This window comes from Lissotriton helveticus, chromosome 4_1 (genome assembly GCF_964261635.1).
Source record: "Lissotriton helveticus chromosome 4_1, aLisHel1.1, whole genome shotgun sequence".
Taxonomy (NCBI): domain Eukaryota; kingdom Metazoa; phylum Chordata; class Amphibia; order Caudata; family Salamandridae; genus Lissotriton; species Lissotriton helveticus.
This window is the reverse complement of record NC_136063.1, coordinates 3,540,608-3,564,649: the sequence shown is the minus strand read 5'-3', so window position 1 is coordinate 3,564,649 and position 24,042 is coordinate 3,540,608. Positions and strand designations below refer to the sequence as shown.

Here is a 24,042-nt window from a genome sequence, read left to right as displayed (position 1 = left end):
TTGAGAGGCCTGTGCCACCAGAGAGTCATGCAGAGCCAGGCCTCATAGATATGATTGAGAGGCCTGTGCTGTGGAAAAGTAAATTTTGCCATGTTCTGTGTCCCTACGTGTCCTCCATCTTATGTTATGTGTGCATGATTAATATGCATATGTATCCCCCATGTTCGATTAAAGACGCAATTACAGTTGTGTCCATCTCTAGTATGCCAGTTTCCAGTTTCTCGTGAAAGCTACGAGTATTAGGCCTATGTAAAGCTACGTTGCCACGTTTTACAGTGTGCACGTTATTTCATTGAAAAGTCCCCGTTTCTAGGCCTCAAAAGGGCCCGGACACCAGATTCAGCTCCTGTCTCCTGAACCCTCGCTGAGGAGCGATACAGCCCCCACCTGTATCCTCGACCCTTCACTTACTTCCTGCCTCACAGTGCCCGGCTCAGCCTGGCTCTGCCTCTGAGTCTGCCAAGAGTATGTTATGATTCTAGTTAACAGTCCAGCCCTCCTTCTCTGCATTCCTAAGCTACTGAATCGCATCAATAGTTTCCGTCATTGTCTAGCCTTTACGTCTCCATGTAAGAGAAATACTGCATTTAATGGTCATTTAATATTCTTCATCACGCACTACATGTAGAATAATGCATGCATCAGTCTTAGAGTCTGTTAGCCTTTACCCCGATAACTTTTGGATTCTATCAACATGTTCTCTAAACATCAGATACTAGATAGGGTTTAGGTACATGTCGCCCTGACTCTCCAGACTTCAGTCTCTACTCCTAGCACAGAGTTCATAGCCCCCAGCTTCTCCTAGTAACACGTCATTGTCAGTTTGCGCGCACCAGTAGGTTAGAGGTCCCGGCTCCTTAGGTAGCCCCCTCCATGTTTCCGCCCCATTAATGACATATTCTGTTACGTTTACATCACATGTCTATGTATACGCCTCTTGTTACACCCACTTTCACCCTTATCTTTCGCGACTGCTATTGACCACACCCACTGCTCCGCCTATCGTATTCACTGTAATGCAACTGTTTTAGTATATATGCTTGTGTACTGTTATTAAAGTTAGCGCGCTCATCCCAGATCCAGCCCCGGCAGCTGCCGGGCCCTGTCATCCTATTCCTGTGCAGGTTGTCCTGTTCCTGTCCTTTATGCTGTATTAAACCTGCAAACTCCTACTACCTCGAATCTTGACTCTTATTTATTGAGCTATCTGTTATTCATATATTCATTCAAAAATAGAGGTATTATTTATTTATTTACCACATAATGGCGCCCGAATAGGGATTTGCCCTTTCCCCACGCGCCGGTGAAGCCACGCCGGCCCCCTGACCCTCTGCAGCCGTGACGGAACTCTTCTGCGCACCGGCAGATATTTCTGCTTCAAGTATCCCTCAGGCCCACGGAGGAGACGGAGGTGGCGGTCCAGCATCCAGACGAGGCGGTGGAGGAACGCGGCGAGTCCCGACCAGAGCCCAAGCCGAGAGTCCAAGGTCCGAGGTATCCGGAGGCCCACCCGTAACAGAAGTCCGAAGTTCGTCCGTCCGGCGTCGAAGCAGTCCAGTCCAGTCCGAGGCCTTCCGTTCTTGCTGCCCGGTGAGTACCATTGCTGGGGTAGTATCTAGACAGGGTCAATCTAATTGACTCTGGTCCGTGGGTTGGTGGTACACAGACCCAAAACGAAGTGTCCACTTTGGTGGATGCGGGTCCTAACGTGTCTCTTTATGAGACCGGTGAGTTTCGTACTGTTTTAGCAGTACATCTAGTTTCTGTTCTAGTCAGTTCTGTTTCTCGAGAAAATTCATGTATTCTGTTTTCAGTATTCCAGGTAGTATTCTGTTCGAACTGTTATTTTAAATGTTTTTCATGTATTGTAATGTCGTGGTATGAATGTGGAGTAATTATCGTGTTCATTGTGTATTGTAATTGCGTATTGTGTCTAGGTTACAGTTCAGTCATGCCCTTATTTTCTAAACTACATCAGTTAAAAACTAGAAAAGGTCTGCTAGAAGCAGCAGTTCCTGTCCCGCCTAGGGACAGTCCAGGTCATTTTATGTATCAGAAGCATGGCATAAGTGCCATATTATATCTAGATTTATGGGTGGAATACACCAAAGAGTTAGAAGAAAAGTATAGATGGCCTGTATCAGGTACGTGGGATGCCGAGTGCATCATGAGAGTAGAAGAAGCATTATGGAAAAAGAAAGCCAGACAGTCACAGAAAGATGCCATCGAGTTATGGCGCAAAGAATCTCATAAAAGAACCGAAAAAGAAATCAGAAAGTCAGAACTAAGTAGAGAATCCTTAGAACGAGCCCAAGAAAGGGAACTAATCGAGATAGGTGAACGAGTTAAAACCGAACAGTCCGACAGACAGAGGAATGCCCTCATTAAGGGTATGTACCCTCTTCTTGCCGAGGGCTTGCCAAAAGCGACCCCGGAGGCATCCAGTAATTTTCCGCCACCATTAGTTCCGACTAAGCTACGTCACAAACCGACCGCAGCTGATATTTTCATCTCGTCCTATTTGGACGACACAGTCCCGGAATATGCAAATCCTGTTCCGCCAGTCCCTGTAAATCAGGCAATTCCTGCTCCCCCAGACACCGGGGCACCCTTTGCAGTACCCGCTACGGTACCCCCGGTCCAGCCTACATTACAATTTCCCACCGCACCGGTACGACGAGTATCAGTCGACGATTCCGGTTTAGGGGCCGCAGGAGGAGGTCCTCCTGGTACCCCGCCACCACACCAACGTAGAACGTTGGCCGAGTTACATGAATGTGCGTTACAGCGTACGCCCAAATATAAGTCCGTTGCAGATATCCGACGAGCTCTTACTGAATGCCGTTATGATCCAGTTGCAGGTGATGATAGTACAGTAATATATTCCATCCGTGTAAGACGGGTGACCGGGTATTTGGACACCCTACCTGACATGAAAGGAGATCTAGACAGAATATATTGTTTCATCCGTACAGGGGATGATACAGAAAGTATTGGCGAAGCTATGTCTCAAAGGAAAGCTGAGATCCAGCTCATGATATTAAAGTTTCTGATTAATTGTCTAATAAGAGAACAAGACTACCCGACTAAAGATCCGGCCGAAATGAGAATCCTGACAAGGTGGAGTGATAATATAGCCGAGGGTAAGCACAAGACTATCAGTAGTATAGAGAGTATGTACAAGAAAATTCGTAAAGAAATACTAAAGTTACACGAACAACGTAAAGCAGCACAAGTAAGCGAGAAAGAAAATGACTCTACCGAAGAGGTAGACGACGAGAATCCCACTAGAATAGCGTATGTAGGAAAATCTAGATTTCCAGATCGCCATTTATGCCTAGAACACAAGTCAGTCTTTCATCATCCAGCACCTGAACAAGGTTCTCTAGAACAAGTATTTCAAGCTACTGATCACATTCTGAAATCACGAATTGGTTACAGTGAATTAAGTACTATGCATGAACAAGAACTAGTCCGATCAGCAGTCCGATGGATTACTGATTCTACCACTTTTCCAGACGAAATAGTGGCACAAATGTTTCTGAAATTGCCCCCAGCCGAGCAACGACTGGTGGGTATGTATATGATCCAGCACCTCATTACTCTGTATGAGGGTCAACATTCTGATCCAGGTCCGTTACATGATGTCCTGAACGAGTTACTCCATTATAGATGGAAAGGTCTAGGTACCGATTTAATTAGTGTCATCCTCGAACAGCGCCACAAATGTAGTACGTTGGCCCCGCGATTTGCGGCATTTGTGCTACCTCTTGTATTCCTAGTCCCAAGTCCCGTTCTAAATCCCGTTCCAAGACAATTCGAGACGAGCAAATGATACTGTATGAAATGATAGATGGTATCATGAATATTGATGTTTCCTGATGGAAACGTAGTGACAAGGAGGGAATGTGGAAAAGTAAATTTTGCCATGTTCTGTGTCCCTACGTGTCCTCCATCTTATGTTATGTGTGCATGATTAATATGCATATGTATCCCCCATGTTCGATTAAAGACGCAATTACAGTTGTGTCCATCTCTAGTATGCCAGTTTCCAGTTTCTCGTGAAAGCTACGAGTATTAGGCCTATGTAAAGCTACGTTGCCACGTTTTACAGTGTGCACGTTATTTCATTGAAAAGTCCCCGTTTCTAGGCCTCAAAAGGGCCCGGACACCAGATTCAGCTCCTGTCTCCTGAACCCTCGCTGAGGAGCGATACAGCCCCCACCTGTATCCTCGACCCTTCACTTACTTCCTGCCTCACAGTGCCCGGCTCAGCCTGGCTCTGCCTCTGAGTCTGCCAAGAGTATGTTATGATTCTAGTTATCAGTCCAGCCCTCCTTCTCTGCATTCCTAAGCTACTGAATCGCATCAATAGTTTCCGTCATTGTCTAGCCTTTACGTCTCCATGTAAGAGAAATACTGCATTTAATGGTCATTTAATATTCTTCATCACGCACTACATGTAGAATAATGCATGCATCAGTCTTAGAGTCTGTTAGCCTTTACCCCGATAACTTTTGGATTCTATCAACATGTTCTCTAAACATCAGATACTAGATAGGGTTTAGGTACATGTCGCCCTGACTCTCCAGACTTCAGTCTCTACTCCTAGCACAGAGTTCATAGCCCCCAGCTTCTCCTAGTAACACGTCATTGTCAGTTTGCGCGCACCAGTAGGTTAGAGGTCCCGGCTCCTTAGGTAGCCCCCTCCATGTTTCCGCCCCATTAATGACATATTCTGTTACGTTTACATCACATGTCTATGTATACGCCTCTTGTTACACCCACTTTCACCCTTATCTTTCGCGACTGCTATTGACCACACCCACTGCTCCGCCTATCGTATTCACTGTAATGCAACTGTTTTAGTATATATGCTTGTGTACTGTTATTAAAGTTAGCGCGCTCATCCCAGATCCAGCCCCGGCAGCTGCCGGGCCCTGTCATCCTATTCCTGTGCAGGTTGTCCTGTTCCTGTCCTTTATGCTGTATTAAACCTGCAAACTCCTACTACCTCGAATCTTGACTCTTATTTATTGAGCTATCTGTTATTCATATATTCATTCAAAAATAGAGGTATTATTTATTTATTTACCACAGTGCCACCAGAGTGCCATGCAGTTCCACGCCTCATAGATATGATTGAGAGGCCTGTGCCACCAGAGAGTCATGCAGAGCCACACCTCATAGATATGATGGAGAGGCCTGTGCCACCAGAGAGTCATGCAGAGCCAGGCCTCATAGATATGATTGAGAGGCCTGTGCCACCAGAGAGTCATGCAGAGCCAGGCCTCATAGATATGATTGAGAGGCCTGTGCCACCAGAGAGTCATGCAGAGCCACACCTCATAGATATGATGGAGAGGCCTGTGCCACCAGAGTGCCATGCAGAGCCAGGCCTCATAGATATGATTGAGAGGCCTGTGCCACCAGAGAGTCATGCAGAGCCACGCCTCATAGATATGATTGAGAGGCCTGTGCCACCAGAGAGTCATGCAGAGCCAGGCCTCATAGATATGATTGAGAGGCCTGTGCCACCAGAGAGTCATGCAGAGCCACGCCTCATAGATATGATTGAGAGGCCTATGCCACCAGAGAGTCATGCAGAGCCACGCCTCATAGATATGATTGAGAGGCCTGTGCCACCAGAGAGTCATGCAGAGCCAGGCCTCATAGATATGATTGAGAGGCCTGTGCCACCAGAGAGTCATGCAGAGCCAGGCCTCATAGATATGATTGAGAGGCCTGTGCCACCAGAGAGTCATGCAGAGCCAGGCCTCATAGATATGATTGAGAGGCCTGTGCCACCAGAGAGTCATGCAGAGCCACGCCTCATAGATATGATTGAGAGGCCTGTGCCCCCAGAGAGTCATGCAGAGCCAGGCCTCATAGATATGATTGAGAGGCCTGTGCCACCAGAGAGTCATGCAGAGCCACACCTCATAGATATGATTGAGAGGCCTGTGCCACCAGAGAGTCATGCAGAGCCAGGCCTCATAGATATGATTGAGAGGCCTGTGTCACCAGAGTGCCATGCAGAGCCAGGCCTCATAGATATGATTGAGAGGCCTGTGCCACCAGAGAGTCATGCAGAGCCACGCCTCATAGATATGATTGAGAGGCCTGTGCCACCAGAGAGTCATGCAGAGCCACGCCTCATAGATATGATTGAGAGGCCTGTGCCACCAGAGAGTCATGCAGAGCCACGCCTCATAGATATGATTGAGAGGCCTGTACCACCAGAGAGTCATGCAAAGCCAGGCCTCATAGTTATGATTAAGAGGCCTGTGCCACCAGAGAGTCATGCAGAGCCACGCCTCATAGATATGATTGAGAGGCCTGTGCCACCAGAGAGTCATGCAGAGCCACGCCTCATAGATATGATTGAGAGGCCTGTGCCACCAGAGAGTCATGCAGAGCCAGGCCTAATAGATATGATTGAGAGGCCTGTGCCACCAGAGAGTCATGCAGAGCCACGCCTCATAGATATGATTGAGAGGCCTGTGCCACCAGAGAGTCATGCAGAGCCACGCCTCATAGATATGATTGAGAGGCCTGTGCCACCAGAGAGTCATGCAGAGCCAGGCCTCATAGATATGATTGAGAGGCCTGTGCCACCAGAGAGTCATGCAGAGCCAGGCGTCATAGATATGATTGAGAGGCCTGTGCCACCAGAGAATCATGCAGAGCCAGGCCTCCTAGATATGATTGAGAGGCTTGTGCCACCAGAGAGTCATGCAGAGCCACACCTCATAGATATGATTGAGAGGCATGTGCCACCAGAGAGTAATGCAGAGCCACACCTTATAGATATGATGGAGAGGCCTGTGCCACCAGAGAATCATGCAGAGCCAGGCCTCATAGATATGATTGGGAGGCCTGTGCCACCAGAGAGTCATGCAGAGCCACGCCTCATAGATATGATTGAGAGGCCTGTGCCACCAGAGAGTCATGCAGAGCCAGGCCTCATAGATATGATTGAGAGGCCTGTGCCACCAGAGAGTCATGCAGAGCCAGGCCTCATAGATATGATTGAGAGGCCTGTGCCACCAGAGAGTCATGCAGAGCCAGGCCTCATAGATATGATTGAGAGGCCTGTGCCACCAGAGAGTCATGCAGAGCCAGGCCTCATAGATATGATTGAGAGGCCTGTGCCACCGGAGAGTCATGCAGAGCCAGGCCTCATAGATATGATTGAGAGGCCTGTGCCACCAGAGTGCCAGGCAGAGCCAGGCCTCATAGATATGATTGAGAGGCCTGTGCCACCAGAGAGTCATGCAGAGCCACGCCTCATAGATATGATTGAGAGGCCTGTGCCACCAGAGAGTCATGCAGAGCCACGCCTCATAGATATGATTGAGAGGCCTGTGCCACCAGAGAGTCATGCAGAGCCAGGCCTCATAGATATGATTGAGAGGCCTGTGCCACCAGAGTGCCATGCAGAGCCAGGCCTCATAGATATGATTGAGAGGCCTGTGCCAACAGAGAGTCATGCAGAGCCACGCCTCATAGATATGATTGAGAGGCCTGTGCCACCAGAGAGTCATGCAGAGCCACGCCTCATAGATATGATTGAGAGGCCTGTGCCACCAGAGAGTCATGCAGAGCCACGCCTCATAGATATGATTGAGAGGCCTGTGCCACCAGAGAGTCATGCAAAGCCAGGCCTCATAGTTATGATTGAGAGGCCTGTGCCACCAGAGAGTCATGCAGAGCCACGCTTCATAGATATGATTGAGAGGCCTGTGCCACCAGAGAGTCATGCAGAGCCACGCCTCATAGATATGATTGAGAGGCCTGTGCCACCAGAGAGTCATGCAGAGCCAGGCCTCATAGATATGATTGAGAGGCCTGTGCCACCAGAGAGTCATGCAGAGCCACGCCTCATAGATATGATTGAGAGGCCTGTGCCACCAGAGAGTCATGCAGAGCCACGCCTCATAGATATGATTGAGAGGCCTGTGCCACCAGAGAGTCATGCAGAGCCAGGCCTCATAGATATGATTGAGAGGCCTGTGCCACCAGAGAGTCATGCAGAGCCAGGCCTCATAGATATGATTGAGAGGCCTGTGCCACCAGAGAGTCATGCAGAGCCAGGCCTCATAGATATGATTGAGAGGCCTGTGCCACCAGAGAGTCATGCAGAGCCAGGCCTCATAGATATGATTGAGAGGCCTGTGTCCCCAGAGAGTCATGCAGAGCCACGCCTCATAGATATGATTGAGAGGCCTGTGCCCCCAGAGAGTCATGCAGAGCCAGGCCTCATAGATATGATTGAGAGGCCTGTGCCCCCAGAGAGTCATGCAGAGCCAGGCCTCATAGATATGATTGAGAGGCCTGTGCCCCCAGAGAGTCATGCAGAGCCAGGCCCCATAGATATGATTGAGAGGCCTGTGCCACCAGAGAGTCATGCAGAGCCACGCCTCATAGATAAGATTGAGAGGCCTGTGCCACCAGAGAGTCATGCAGAGCCACGCCTCATAGATATGATTGAGAGGCCTGTGCCACCAGAGTGTCATGCAGAGCCACGCCTCATAGATATGATTGAGAGGCCTGTGCCACCAGAGAGTCATGCAGAGCCACGCCTCATAGATATGATTGAGAGGCCTGTGCCACCAGAGAGTCATGCAGAGCCAGGCCTCATAGATATGACTGAGAGGCCTGTGCCACAAGAGAGTCATGCAGAGCCAGGCCTCATAGATATGATTGAGAGACCTGTGCCACCAGAGAGTCATGCAGAGCCAGGCCTCATAGGTGTGATTGAGAGGCCTGTGCCACCAGAGAGTCATGCAGAGCCACGCCTCATAGATATGATTGAGAGGCCTGTGCCACCAGAGAGTCATGCAGAGCCAGGCCTCATAGATATGATTGAGAGGCCTGTGCCACCAGAGAGTCATGCAGAGCCACGCCTCATAGTTATGATTGAGAGGCCAGTGCCACCAGAGAGTCATGCAGAGCCACACCTCATAGATATGATTGAGAGGCCTGTGCCACCAGAGAGTCATGCAGAGCCAGGCCTCATAGATATGATTGAGAGGCCTGTGTCACCAGAGAGTCATGCAGAGCCACACCTCATAGATATGATTGAGAGGCCTGTGCCACCAGAGAGTCATGCAGAGCCACGCCTCATAGATATGATTGAGTGGCCTGTGCCACCAGAGAGTCATGCAGAGCCACACCTCATAGATATGATTGAGAGGCCTGTGCCCCCAGAGAGTCATGCAGAGCCACGCCTCATAGATATGATTGAGAGGCCTGTGCCCCCAGAGAGTCATGCAGAGCCACACCTCATAGATATGATTGAGAGGCCTGTGCCACCAGAGAGTCATGCAGAGCCAGGCCTCATAGATATGATTGAGAGGCCTGTGCCACCAGAGAGTCATGCAGAGCCACACCTCATAGATATGATTGAGAGGCCTGTGCCACCAGAGAGTCATGCAGAGCCAGGCCTCATAGATATGATTGAGAGGCCTGTGCCACCAGAGAGTCATGCAGAGCCACGCCTCATAGATATGATTGAGAGGCCTGTGCCACCAGAGAGTCATGCAGAGCCAGACCTCATAGATATGATTGAGAGGCCTGTGCCACCAGAGTGTCATGCAGAGCCACACCTCATAGATATGATTGAGAGGCCTGTGCCACCAGAGAGTCATGCAGAGCCACGCCTCATAGATATGATTGAGAGGCCTGTGCCACCAGAGAGTCATGCAGAGCCAGGCCTCATAGATATGATTGAGAGGCCTGTGCCACCAGAGAGTCATGCAGAGCCAGGCCTCATAGATATGATTGAGAGACCTGTGCCACCAGAGAGTCATGCAGAGCCAGGCCTCATAGGTGTGATTGAGAGGCCTGTGCCACCAGAGAGTCATGCAGAGCCACGCCTCATAGATATGATTGAGAGGCCTGTGCCACCAGAGAGTCATGCAGAGCCAGGCCTCATAGATATGATTGAGAGGCCTGTGCCACCAGAGAGTCATGCAGAGCCACGCCTCATAGATATGATTGAGTGGCCTGTGCCACCAGAGAGTCATGCAGAGCCAGGCCTCATAGATATGATTGAGAGGCCTGTGCCACCAGAGAGTCATGCAGAGCCAGGCCTCATAGATATGATTGAGAGGCCTGTGCCACCAGAGAGTCATGCAGAGCCAGGCCTCATAGATATGATTGAGAGGCCTGTGCCACCAGAGAGTCATGCAGAGCCAGGCCTCATAGATATGATTGAGAGGCCTGTGCCACCAGAGAGTCATGCAGAGCCACGCCTCATAGTTATGATTGAGAGGCCTGTGCCACCAGAGAGTCATGCAGAGCCACACCTCATAGATATGATTGAGAGGCCTGTGCCACCAGAGAGTCATGCAGAGCCAGGCCTCATAGATATGATTGAGAGGCCTGTGTCACCAGAGAGTCATGCAGAGCCACACCTCATAGATATGATTGAGAGGCCTGTGCCACCAGAGAGTCATGCAGAGCCACGCCTCATAGATATGATTGAGAGGCCTGTGCCACCAGAGAGTCATGCAGAGCCACACCTCATAGATATGATTGAGAGGCCTGTGCCCCCAGAGAGTCATGCAGAGCCACGCCTCATAGATATGATTGAGAGGCCTGTGCCCCCAGAGAGTCATGCAGAGCCACACCTCATAGATATGATTGAGAGGCCTGTGCCACCAGAGAGTCATGCAGAGCCAGGCCTCATAGATATGATTGAGAGGCCTGTGCCACCAGAGAGTCATGCAGAGCCAGGCCTCATAGATATGATTGAGAGGCCTGTGCCACCAGAGTGCCATGCAGTTCCACGCCTCATAGATATGATTGAGAGGCCTGTGCCACCAGAGAGTCATGCAGAGCCACACCTCATAGATATGATGGAGAGGCCTGTGCCACCAGAGAGTCATGCAGAGCCAGGCCTCATAGATATGATTGAGAGGCCTGTGCCACCAGAGAGTCATGCAGAGCCAGGCCTCATAGATATGATTGAGAGGCCTGTGCCACCAGAGAGTCATGCAGAGCCACACCTCAGATATGATGGAGAGGCCTGTGCCACCAGAGAGTCATGCAGAGCCAGGCCTCATAGATATGATTGAGAGGCCTGTGCCACCAGAGAGTCATGCAGAGCCAGGCCTCATAGATATGATTGAGAGGCCTGTGCCACCAGAGAGTCATGCAGAGCCACGACTCATAGATATGATTGAGAGGCCTGTGCCACCAGAGAGTCATGCAGAGCCAGGCCTCATAGATATGATTGAGAGGCCTGTGCCACCAGAGAGTCATGCAGAGCCACACCTCATAGATATGATTGAGAGGCCTGTGCCACCAGAGAGTCATGCAGAGCCACACCTCATAGATATGATGGAGAGGCCTGTGCCACCAGAGAGTCATGCAGAGCCACACCTCATAGATATGATTGAGAGGCCTGTGCCACCAGAGAGTCATGCAGAGCCAGGCGTCATAGATATGATTGAGAGGCCTGTGCCACCAGAGAATCATGCAGAGCCAGGCCTCCTAGATATGATTGAGAGGCCTGTGCCACCAGAGAGTCATGCAGAGCCACACCTCATAGATATGATTGAGAGGCCTGTGCCACCAGAGAGTCATGCAGAGCCAGGCCTCATAGGTGTGATTGAGAGGCCTGTGCCACCAGAGAGTCATGCAGAGACACGCCTCATAGATATGATGGAGAGGCCTGTGCCCCCAGAGAGTCATGCAGAGCCACACCTCATAGATATGATTGAGATGCCTGTGCCACCAGAGAGTCGTGCAGAGCCACGCCTCATAGATATGATTGAGAGGCCTGCGCCACCAGAGAGTCATGCAGAGCCAGGCCTCATAGATATGATTGAGAGGCCTGTGCCACCAGAGAGTCATGCAGAGCCAGGCCTCATAGATATGATTGAGAGGCCTGTGCCACCAGAGAGTCATGCAGAGCCAAGCCTCATAGATATGATTGAGAGGCCTGTGCCACCAGAGAGTCATGCAGAGCCAGGCCTCATAGGTGTGATTGAGAGGCCTGTGCCACCAGAGAGTCATGCAGAGCCACGCCTCATAGATATGATTGAGAGGCCTGTGCCACCAGAGAGTCATGCAGAGCCACACCTCATAGATATGATTGAGAGGCCTGTGCCACCAGAGAGTCATGCAGAGCCACACCTCATATATATGATTGAGAGGCCTGTGCCACCAGAGAGTCATGCAGAGCCAGGCCTCATAGATATGATTGAGAGGCCTGTGCCACCAGAGAGTCATGCAGAGCCACACCTCATAGATATGATTGAGAGGCCTGTGCCACCAGAGAGTCATGCAGAGCCAGGCCTCATAGATATGATTGAGAGGCCTGTGCCACCAGAGAGTCATGCAGAGCCAGGCCTCATAGATATGATTGAGAGGCCTGTGCCACCAGAGAGTCATGCAGAGACAGGCCTCATAGATATGATTGAGAGGCCTGTGCCACCAGAGAGTCATGCTGAGCCAGGCCTCATAGATATGATTGAGAGGCCTGTGCCACCAGAGAGTCATGCAGAGCCAGGACTCATAGATATGATTGAGAGGCCTGTGCCACCAGAGAGTCATGCAGAGCCACGCCTCATAGATATGATTGAGAGGCCTGTGCCACCAGAGAGTCATGCAGAGCCACACCTCATAGATATGATTGAGAGGCCTGTGCCCCCAGCGAGTCATGCAGAGCCACGCCTCATAGATATGATTGAGAGGCCTGTGCCCCCAGAGAGTCATGCAGAGCCAGGCCTCATAGATATGATTGAGAGGCCTGTGCCACCAGAGAGTCATGCAGAGCCACGCCTCATAGATATGATTGAGAGGCCTGTGCCACCAGAGAGTCATGCAGAGCCAGGCCTCATAGATATGATTGAGAGGCCTGTGCCACCAGAGAGTCATGCAGAGCCAGGCCTCATAGATATGATTGAGAGGCCTGTGCCACCAGAGAGTCATGCAGAGCCACGCCTCATAGATATGATTGAGAGGCCTGTGCCACCAGAGAGTCATGAAAAGATACGCTGCGGCAGTGTTGGCCTCTTGTAAATGAGTGACACAATGTACAGGTCTAGTGAGTTACCAAAACACACACTATTCGACAGCAGTCAATGGAAAGGAATTTATATTCTGGGCAAAAATTAAATAAAAAAAACTGTGCCTCTTGAGTTAAACATAATATTTATTTTATTTTCATACAAAGTGTGGTGTTTAATGCTACTGTTTTTAGGGTCGGAGAATTTAGCCATGACTTAGCACCCCATTTCTGACAAAATTAGTCTTCTCAATTCCTGTTCTGTGTTATTTCAGTGCCTGCTGTGGATCAGACACCGAATGGCTATAAGTGTGACGAGTGTCTCACTGACCAGTCCTCGGGCTGCACACCGACTGGAGGAATTCAGTGCACCGGGGAGCAGAACACCTGCTCCACCTTCTATGGAAAAGCACTCAGACCTGGTGAGATAAACTGATTTTCATAATTATGTGTTATATTTCCCACTGCACCAATCTTCTTGGTTTCTGGTTCTTTCTTATAAACTAAATACTGTTCACGCTAATTAATTCTCATTTTTGTCATAGAATTCACCTGAATATCTTCAGAGAACTCGGTTCCATCAAATACAATGTAGAAATCATGTCCCATTGACCAAATATACCCTGATGATGTGGTATTTGTAAAACGCAGACCTAGACAAGAACGCAATGGAGTTCTGTACAGGGTCGGAGGCAAACTAACCCAAGACTAAGATTTAGAGTGACCACACTGTTTGCCAAACGGAATCTAAAACTGTTGAGGCCAGATCTACAATTGGATTGCATTGCCCTTGCATTATGCATGGTGTTAGAATTGGGGGTCTCTAGTTGGCAGAGGTAGGTACCGTTGTCCAAATATGGACCCTTGGTTCTAGTCAGGGTAAGGGGGCTACACTCCTAAATAACCTCTGCTCACCCCCTTGGTAGCTTGGCACGAGAATGGAGGCTTATCTCAGAGGCAGTGTGTAAATCATTTGTGAACACATGCAGTAATACAGTGAAAACACTACAAATGAACACCACACCAGTTTAGAAAATCTTTACTAGACTTAACACAAGACCAAACAACAATAATCTACAATTCTGTAATCAAAAATAGTCTTTAAAATAGAAAAAATTAGCTTAGCCCAATGTAGATGGTAAATGTGACTCTTTACTCTCAAAGTACCTTGGATGTGTTACGCAAAACAAACAAAAGGGTTGCAGTGAAGTTGATGCGTCAGTTCCTTACACTTAGGGGAGTGAATGTGGCGGTTCGTTAGTGGAGCGCAGGGGAGTTAATGCTCGCTTCCTTAGTGTATTGGGAGTTGATGCATCATTTCTTACTGTGATCCGGTGCAATCTATCAAGATGGCACCTCGATGCGATGATCCGGTGCGATGTGACCCAATGACGTCGTTGATGCGATTCGACAATGTTGGACGCAATGCGTGCACGCCCAACGGTCGTGCGGTGAACTCTGTAACTTCTGAGTTGCGACAGGCCCTGAAACACGCTTTTCCAGTGATGCGACTGCAACCTCTGCGGCGGCGGCGCGCTTCTCTAGTGATGCAAATCGCTTCGTCGGTGATGCGAGTGTGAACTGGTGCGGCGGCGAAATGCTTCTCCTCGTTGCGTCGCGCTTCCAGCTCCTAGCGACATGCAGTCTTCTCAGAGGGCCCAAACAACAATAGGCACATCTATGCAGTTAGAATTCCCAGCAAGGGAATTCAGGGTAGCTGGTGGTGAAGTCTTGTAGCCCTGAGACATCAGGCAGGAGGCAAGTACACTTCAAGCCCTCGGAGATTCTTCTTCAAGATTATGAAAAGTCCACAAAAGTCCTTTTCCCCTTTCCTTGACAAATAAAGTAACCACTGCAGGCCAACACCAGAAATAGCAAAACAGCAAATGGGGCAGTCTCCTCCTTCAGCTTCCTTGTTTCTTCTACTTGGAAAAGGTTTGTCTTGATTCCCAGAAGTGATCTAAAGTTATGGGGTCTGGGTCCCAATATTTATACCAGTACATCCTTTGTCCTCTGAAGGCAGAGGGTGCCTGTGCCCAGCCAAAACCAGTTCTGGGCAGCTTCCTGGCAGAAGGTGGAGACAGCATTGTCTGAGACCAGATGTGGCCCAGGTAAATGAAAGGAAATCTCCTCACCCTACTCTCTATTCTATGGGGACTCAGGTCAGTAAAAGGAAATCTCCGCCCCCCACTCTCTATTCAATGCAGGTCCTATTCAGCCCAGCCTGACCCATCAGACCGCTGGAGCCAAGACCCACTCCAGCCTCTCAAGCCCCCTGTCACTCACAAACCAGACATGGAATACACAAACCTAGCAGAGGCATGCTGGATGGTTAGGCAAGAAAATACCTACTCTCTAAAAGTGGTATTTTCAAACACAGAATGTAAAAACCACCCTCACTAATTAATGTATTTTAACATTCTGAGTTCAGGCATACTAAACTCGAATTTCTACCTAGTTCCCTGGGTCAGTTAAGATTATAAGATTTTATAATCAAACTACCCATTCTGGCCGACGGGAACAAAATTGGATGTAGTTCACTATCAGAACATGCCACACAATGTACCCTGCCCATGGGAGTACCTTGGGCCTACTTAGGGGTGACTAAAATATAGAAAAGGGAAGGTTTAGGAACTAGAAATTGTGTGCACTTGCCAAGTCGATATGGCACTCCTAGACGGCACACAGGCAATGGCAGGCCTGAGCCATATTTGACAAGCTGCTTCTGTGGGTGACACAACCAGTGCTGCAAGCCCACCAGCAGCATTTGATTTCCAGGCCCTTGGCACATACGGTGCACTGTTCTAGGGTCTGACAAGTAAGTACAATAAGCCAATCATGGAGTCACTAATCCATTACAACAATTACAATAGGGAGTACTTGTACTTTGGCACTGAATAGCAGTGGAAAAGTGCCCAAAGCATCTAGACCAGCAAAACATAGTAAAAACACAGGAGGCAATAGAAAAAAGATTCTCTAAGCAACACAAGGCCACCTTGCATGGCCCTGCATTGCTTGGTAAATCTGGAATAATGCGAGGCAATGCAAGTGACTGTCTTGCATTACTCTGCCCTATGAAGGTGTTCCTTGTATGGAGAGTGGATGTTACAATGCACACACCCATGGATTTTGTTGCATTCCCACATTTACCAAGTCTGGTAAACCAAGGAATGCTTCAAAAGGCTACTGCTTTGCTTTGAAGATATAATAAGAATAAATATCTTTATGTTCCCTCATTATTTCATCTGTCTGCTTTCTGCAGCACACTTACAAAGCTTTGCTCCTCCTATGCGTGTGTTTGGCAGATCTCAAGTTCCGTAAACCACTTTCTGTATGGCGAATGATCATTTCCCACTGCCAGAAGTCCACCAATTGTTACAGTCTTATTGCGAAAAATCCTCTCCCAATATGATATGGGATTTGTGGAGTTCAGTGATGGGGCTGTTGAGGTGAGAGAGAATGGCGGACATGTCACTTTTAGGAGAGTAGACATAGCCCACGTTGAACACCATAGTGCCAGTCCAGAGCTTGCAAACACATATTGTCCCTCATCGTCTGACCAGCTTTCTACAAAATTACATGGAAGGGATTTGCGAATGAGAACGGCCATCCTACATTTTTTGGAGCTAGGCATGGTGTTAGAATTGGGGGTCTCTAGTTGGCAGAGGAAGGTACCGTTGTCCAAATATGGACCCTTGGTTCTAGTCAGGGTAAGGGGGCTACACTCCTAAATAACCTCTGCTCACCCCCTTGGTAGCTTGGCACGAGAAGGGAGGCTTATCTCGGAGGCAGTGTGTAAATCATTTGTGAACACATGCAGTAATACAGTGAAAACACTACAAATGAACACCACACCAGTTTAGAAAATCTTTACTAGACTTAACACAAGACCGAACAACAATAATCTACAATTCTGTAATCAAAAATAGTCTTTAAAATAGAAAAAATTAGCTTAGCCCAATGTAGATGGTAAATGTGACTCTTTACTCTCAAAGTACCTTGGATGTGTCACGCAAAACAAACAAAAGGGTTGCAGTGAAGTTGATGCGTCAGTTCCTTACACTCAGGGGAGTGAATGCAGCGGTTCGTTAGTGGAGCGCAGGGGAGTTAATGCTCGCTTCCTTAGTGTATTGGGAGTTGATGCATCGTTTCTTACTGTGATCCGGTGCAATCTATCAAGATGGCACCTCGATGCGATGATCCGGTGCGATGTGACCCAATGACGTCGTTGATGCGATTCGACAATGTTGGATGCAATGCGTGCACGCCCAACGGTCGTGCGGTGAACTCTGTAACTTCTGAGTTGCGACAGGCCCTGAAACACGCTTTTCCAGTGATGCGACTGCAACCTCTGCGGCGGTGGCGCACTTCTCTAGTGATGCAAATCGCTTCGTCGGTGATGCGAGTGTGAACAGGTGCGGCGGCGAAATGCTTCTCCTCGTTGCGTGGTGCTTCCAGCTCCTAGCGGCATGCAGTCTTCTCAGAGGGCCCAAACAACAATAGGCACATCTATGCAGTTAGAATTCCCAGCAAGGGAATTCAGGGGAGCTGGTGGTGAAGTCTTGTAGCCCTGAGACATGAGGCAGGAGGCAAGTACACTTCAAGCCCTCGGAGATTCTTCTTCAAGATTATGAAAAGTCCTTTTCGCTTTCATTGGCAAATAAAGTAACCACTGCAGGCCAACACCAGAAATAGCAAAACAGCAAATGGGGCAGTCTCCTCCTTCAGCTTCCTTGTTTCTTCTCCTTGGAAAAGGTTTGTCTTGATTCCCAGAAGTGATCTAAAGTTATGGGGTCTGGGTCCCAATATTTATACCAATACATCCTTTGTCCTCTGAAGGCAGAGGGTGCCTGTGCCCAGCCAAAACCAGTTCTGGGCAGCTTCCTGGCAGAAGGTGGAGACAGCATTGTCTGAGACCAGACGTGGCCCAGGTAAATGAAAGGAAATCTCCTCACCCTACTCTCTATTCTATGGGGGCTCAGGTCAGTAAAAGGAAATCTCCGCCCCCACTCTCTATTCAATGTAGGTCCTATTCAGCCCAGCCCTGACCCATCAGACCGCTGGAGCCAAGACCCACTCCAGCCTCTCAAGCCCCCTGTCACTCACAAACCAGACATGGAATACACAAACCTAGCAGAGGCATGCTGGATGGTTAGGCAAGAAAATACCTACTCTCTAAAAGTGGTATTTTCAAACACAGAATGTAAAAACCACCCCCACTAATTAATGTATTTTAACATTCTGAGTTCAGGCATACTAAACTCGAATTTCTACCTAGTTCCCTGGGTCAGTTAAGATTATAAGATTTTATAATCAAACTACCCATTCTGGCCGACGGGAACAAAATTGGATGTAGTTCACTATTAGAACATGCCACACAATGTACCCTGCCCATGGGAGTACCTTGGGCCTACTTAGGGGTGACTAAAATATAGAAAAGGGAAGGTTTAGGAACTAGAAATTGTGTGCACTTGCCAGGTCGATATGGCACTCCTAGATGGCACACAGGCAATGGCAGGCCTGAGCCATATTTGACAAGCTGCTTCTGTGGGTGACACAACCAGTGCTGCAAGCCCACCAGCAGCATTTGATTTCCAGGCCCTTGGCACATACGGTGCACTGTTCTAGGGTCTGACAAGTAAGTACAATAAGCCAATCATGGAGTCACTAATCCATTACAACAATTACAATAGAGAGTACTTGTACTTTGGCACTGAATAGCAGTGGAAAAGTGCCCAAAGCATCCAGACCAGAAAAACATAGTAAAAACACAGGAGGCAACAGAAAAAAGATTCTGTAAGCAACACAAGGCCACCTTGCATGGCCCTGCATTGCTTGGTAAATCTGGAATCATGCGAGGCAATGCAAGTGACTGGCTTGCATTACTCTGCCCTATGAAGGTGTTCCTTGTATGGAGAGTGGATGTTACAATGCACACACCCATGGATTTTGTTGCATTCCCACATTTACCAAGTCTGGTAAACCAAGGAATGCTTCAAAAGGCTACTGCTTTGCTTTGAAGATACAATAAGAATAAATATCTTTATGTTCCCTCATTATTTCATCTGTCTGCTTTCTGCAGCACACTTACAAAGCTTTGCTCCTCCTATGCGTGTGTTTGGCAGATCTCAAGTTCCGTAAACCACTTTCTGTATGGCGAATGATCATTTCCCACTGCCAGAAGTCCACCAATTGTTACAGTCTTATTGCGAAAAATCCTCTCCCAATATGATATGGGATTTGCGGAGTTCAGTGATGGGGCTGTTGAGGTGAGAGAGAATGGCGGACATGTCACTTTTAGGAGAGTAGACATACCCCACGTTGAACACCATAGTGCCAGTCCAGAGCTTGCAAACACATATTGTCCCTCATCGTCTGACCAGCTTTCTACAAAATTACATGGAAGGGATTTGCGAATGAGAACGGCCACCCTACATTTTTTGGAGCTAGGAATGATGTCACTGAGTACGGTAGGGGCACGACTGGTTGATGTCCGGCAGCTTGGGAGGACTCATCCCACCCGTCCAATGAGTTTCTATGCCTCCCTTGCTGAAAGCTGTGTCTCTTGGAAAAGGGCTAATGTCAGTGCTCAGATCTTTTCCTGTTTAATGTGAGTGCAGCACATTAACTTTGAGAGTGATGACAGTAAGGGGGTGGGGGGCTATGGTAGTGGCCATTAGCAAGTGAAGCTGGTGAAGTATATGGAAGGAAGGCAAGTGTAAGGAAGCAAAGATTTGAAAAACATTAAACAAAAAATATGATTCCTTAGATAATCTCCCTAAAATAAGGTGGGTGATTGATTTTTATTGTTGACACTGTACAGTTGAAATTATTACCTCTCTGTCAGGCCGACAGTGCCCTTTTCCATGCAGTGCTCTTAATTCCCACTATAAGAACATCTATAAACCTTTTGTGACAGTTTTCAACAACTGCCAGTGTGTGTATTAGTGGCTGATCTGAGATCTTGGGAACTTTGGACCAGGATGGGCATGATTTCTTACCTAGATGGAGAAAAGCTTTATGTGGCAGCATTGCTAATGAGTGATTACTGTCTCTGTGTTTTTTCCACAGGTATAATTTTGGAACCGTATAGCATGAAAGCATGTGCTACTCCAGATTTCTGTGAAATATACTACCCTGTGGCGACCCTAGTCTTTAGTTATGAATTATTTTGTGCACCTGCCAAGAAGCAGTGAGGCCATTATTCACACCTCTGATGCCGCCCCACGCCGCCTTAGTAATAGTCAGAAGAAACATTCCTAGAGCTCTACCAGTACCTGTCATGAAGAGGAACACTAAGAATGAAGCGGAAGAACTCCTGTCAGCCTCCCTGGGACACAGAATACAAGGAAGCAATGTGCGTAGCACTGTTTACGCCGCCATGTTGTTTATGTACCACCGGCCTTTATATTCAGCCATATATAGCGCCTGGGCGCCTCAGAGGGAATCCTCTCCCTGGTGCATTGAGCGACTGTAGCCCTGCCCCTGCAACCAACCAACGATACTGGCATGGCATCAGATAAGATGCTCCTTCTGATGGGATTCTAATGCTGCATAATTTGTAACCACGGAGGAAACTGAATTCAACTCTTATCTCTCCAAGTGAAATAACATCACCTGAATTATGATGGTTTTGTCTATGCATATCCTGCCAATAAATATAAATGCAGATTACATATCAGCTCCCTGTGTTGACATGTGATACACAAAGAGTGTAACACACTGCTGCTGTGTGCTCAAACAGTGGCTGATTTTTTAATTTTTGACTACTTCAGATTATAACTTTCTTTCCTCCACTCAGCGCAGTACAAATATACACAAATCTGACCAGAACCAGATAGAAATGTTTTTCCTCCTGTCTGAGATGCAGCTGGAAGTTTTGGATCAAGATATTGATTATGAGCCTCTGGCGACTGTACTTGAGTTCATCCTTCGTCTTCTTTTCCGCATTGAAGGCCCTCAGTGACCACTCTCAGGACACTCCCAACCATCTGACCAGCTTCTGACAGTGAGACCAGACCAGGTGCTCCCGGACAGTCCTGCTCTGTTCCTCTATCTTAGCCTTAGAGATGAACACCTCTTTGAACATCAGATCATGGAGTTTTCAATAAGAGAGGTGACGTAAAAGGAACTAGGGTAAATGGACACCTATAGAGAAGAGTTTATGTTAAAGACAGGATGAACCATGAATGCTAATAATGCTATGCCTGCAATAGAATGAAAACCCAGAGTCTTATATACGAGACCACTGATGGAACCCTGATTGACATCGAACCATAAAGGATGCCATGACTGCCATCACTGTGAAGTCTAATGGAGGATGGGTTGCAACAAAGTGAAGTTCAAGACTGTCTCTCAGGTGAATGGTGGACTTTAGGTTTGCCATGAACTTGACTCCATGAAAGTCTAAGCAATCCTTAGAGTTTGCAACAAGTGAGTCCCAGTTTTGAAATCTAGGTATACCGTTAGCTGAGTAAGCCTTTACATTTTGATGCTGGTTCCCTAATTAAGTCTTTAAAACATATCTTAAATCTCCTTATCATGATTCAATATAAAACAAGAATTTACTAGGTCTGATGGTGACCCAGATGTCTCATAACAATGTTCTCTTATATATTTGGTCAGGAGCTTCCCTTAGGCTTCAGAATCTTCAAGTAACAGGAAGGTGGGAAAATAATACCAAATATAAGCGGCATAAGAACCCATGCACGCTATTCCACTCTGACCTCTAGCTGACCTTTGATACTGTTGATGAACTTTTCTTCGCACATTGGCATTTGCATAATGGAAATCCTCATCTCCTTTCTATCCAATATGCATCAATGCATTCAAATGGATTCTTTAGATTACCAGTCCTCACTGTCAAGTATGGAGCACTCCTAGGGCTATATTAACACACTAGGGTATTAATCTGATCATGGAGGCCTTATGAGTATTACTGTCCATCATATTATTTGTACCCTTATATGATGCAACTATAGCTCAAATGAACATCAGCAGCTGATATACGATATTACCTGGGCCAGTGTTTCATCATGGATATACAGTTTATTACAACTTTATACCAACTCTGAGACATCATTTATGGAAAAGCAGCAACACCTTGCAGACTTTCTAAACTACAAGCAGCAATAGCCCTCCTCTCCACAAGTGTCAGGTCCCTTGGTCTGTGTATCTCACCAAGAATCTGCAGGAAGAAGAGAATAAGATGCTCCAGACTGTGTGATGTCTTTTGGTCTCAGGCACTACATCAAATCTATCTTCTCAACAGTCTTCATGTGAGGAACAGGACAATCTCATGCACGCTGGTTTCTTGCTCCCACATTTACTGATCTAAAACATGTCTTCCACATGGAGACCTTGCTGATAACTCTCCCCTAGCCCCTCACACACTTGGCAATCCACACTGGTTCCCATTCATGATGTGCATAAAATGTGCATCTCTCTGTCTTTTCTCATCGTTAAACAAACACAACTTCCTGGCTGAAAAAGGCACCTTAAGAAGCAGAATCTTATCCACCTGCAGCAGACCCTGCTTCTACTGGAGAATCACAACGCAAATAAAGAGGAAAAATAGTTCTCTTCTCTTTACTGTTATTCTTTTTTCCTATGGTTTTTGGAGGTGAATAGATTGATCTATACCATTGGTGTCCTATACCTCATTTCAACTCACAGATCCCGGAAGTCAGATTCTGGTCTTTCAGCTTGAAAATCTCATGCAGTCCATTATGTCAAACCTGAGCATGAGGGTGTCAGCATTCCTGGGGAGACCACCGAGAGCTTTCTCATTTGTACATCTCTAAATAAATCCAAAGTGAGTATATAGTATAATATTATAATAGTCATAAAAACTACACATGAGAGATGGGTGAACTGCATCAACAGATCAGGTACCTTGTGATATTGTGGTAAATAAATAAATAATACCTCTCTTTTTGACTAGACATATATCATAACAGATAGCTCAATAAATAAGAGTCAAGATTCGAGGTAGTAGGAGTTTTGCAGGTTTAATACAGCATAAGGACAGGAACAGGACAACGTGCATAGGAATAGGATGGCAGGGCCCAGCAGCTGCTGGGGCTGGATCTGGGATGAGCGCGCTAGCTTTTAATAACAATATATGAGCATATATACATAACGCAAACACATAGCATTACATTGCAGTAGGCGTAGCAGTGGGTGGAGCAGAAGGCGTGACGCGTAGCAGTCGCGTAAGATAAGGGCGAAAGTAGGTGTAACTGGGCGTATACATAGACATGTGATGCAAACGTAACAGAATATGTCATGAATGGGGCGGAAACCATGGAGGGGGCTACCTAAGGAGCCGGGACCTCTAACCTGATGGTGCGCGCAAACTAGCAATGACGTATCACTAGGAGAAGCTGGGGGCTATGAACTCTGTGCTAGGAGCAGAGACTGAAGTCTGGAGAGTCAGGGCGACATGTACCTAAACAGTATCTAGTATCTGATGTTTAGAGAACATGTTGATATAAACTAGAAGGCAGGAGGGGAAAGGCTAACTTGATTCTAAGACTGGACCATGCATTATTCTACATGTAGTGCGTGATGAAGAATATTAAATGACCATTAAATGCAGTATTTCTCTAACGTGGAGACGTGAAGGCTAGACAATGACGGAAACTATTGATGCAGTTCAGTAGCTTAGGAATGCAGAGAAGGAGGACTGAACTGATAACTGGAATCATAACATATTCTTGGCAGACTCAGAGACTGAGCCAGGCTGGGCCGGGCACTGCGAGGCAGGAAGTAAGTGAAGGGTCGAGGATACAGGTGGGGGCTGTATCGCTCCTCAGCGAGGCTTCAGGAGACAGGAGCTGAATCTGGTGTCCAGGCCCTTTTGAGGCCTAGAAACGGGGACTTTACAATAGAATAACGTGCACACTGAGAAACGTGGCAACGTAGCTTTACATAGGCCTGATATTCGTAGTATTCACGAGGACTGGAAACTGACATACTAGAGGTGGACACAACTGTAATTGCGTCATTAATCGAACAGG

The 24,042-nt window shown here is 47.6% G+C and overlaps 1 protein-coding gene across 2 annotated transcripts in view; it reads left to right on the top strand.

Moving 5' to 3' along the window:
- The window catches only part of LOC144828272 (uncharacterized), an 86,418-nt gene extending 65,721 nt beyond the window's left edge, over positions 1 to 20,697 (top strand). For both annotated transcript variants that reach the window (XM_078686351.1, XM_078686350.1), the window contains exons 4-5: positions 13,297 to 13,443; positions 20,093 to 20,697. In XM_078686351.1, coding sequence (XP_078542477.1) covers positions 13,297 to 13,443; positions 20,093 to 20,217 — 272 coding nt within the window. In that variant the 3' untranslated portion in view covers positions 20,218 to 20,697. The remainder of the gene's footprint in view (positions 1 to 13,296; positions 13,444 to 20,092) is intronic.
- The last annotated feature ends 3,345 nt before the right edge of the window (positions 20,698 to 24,042 follow it).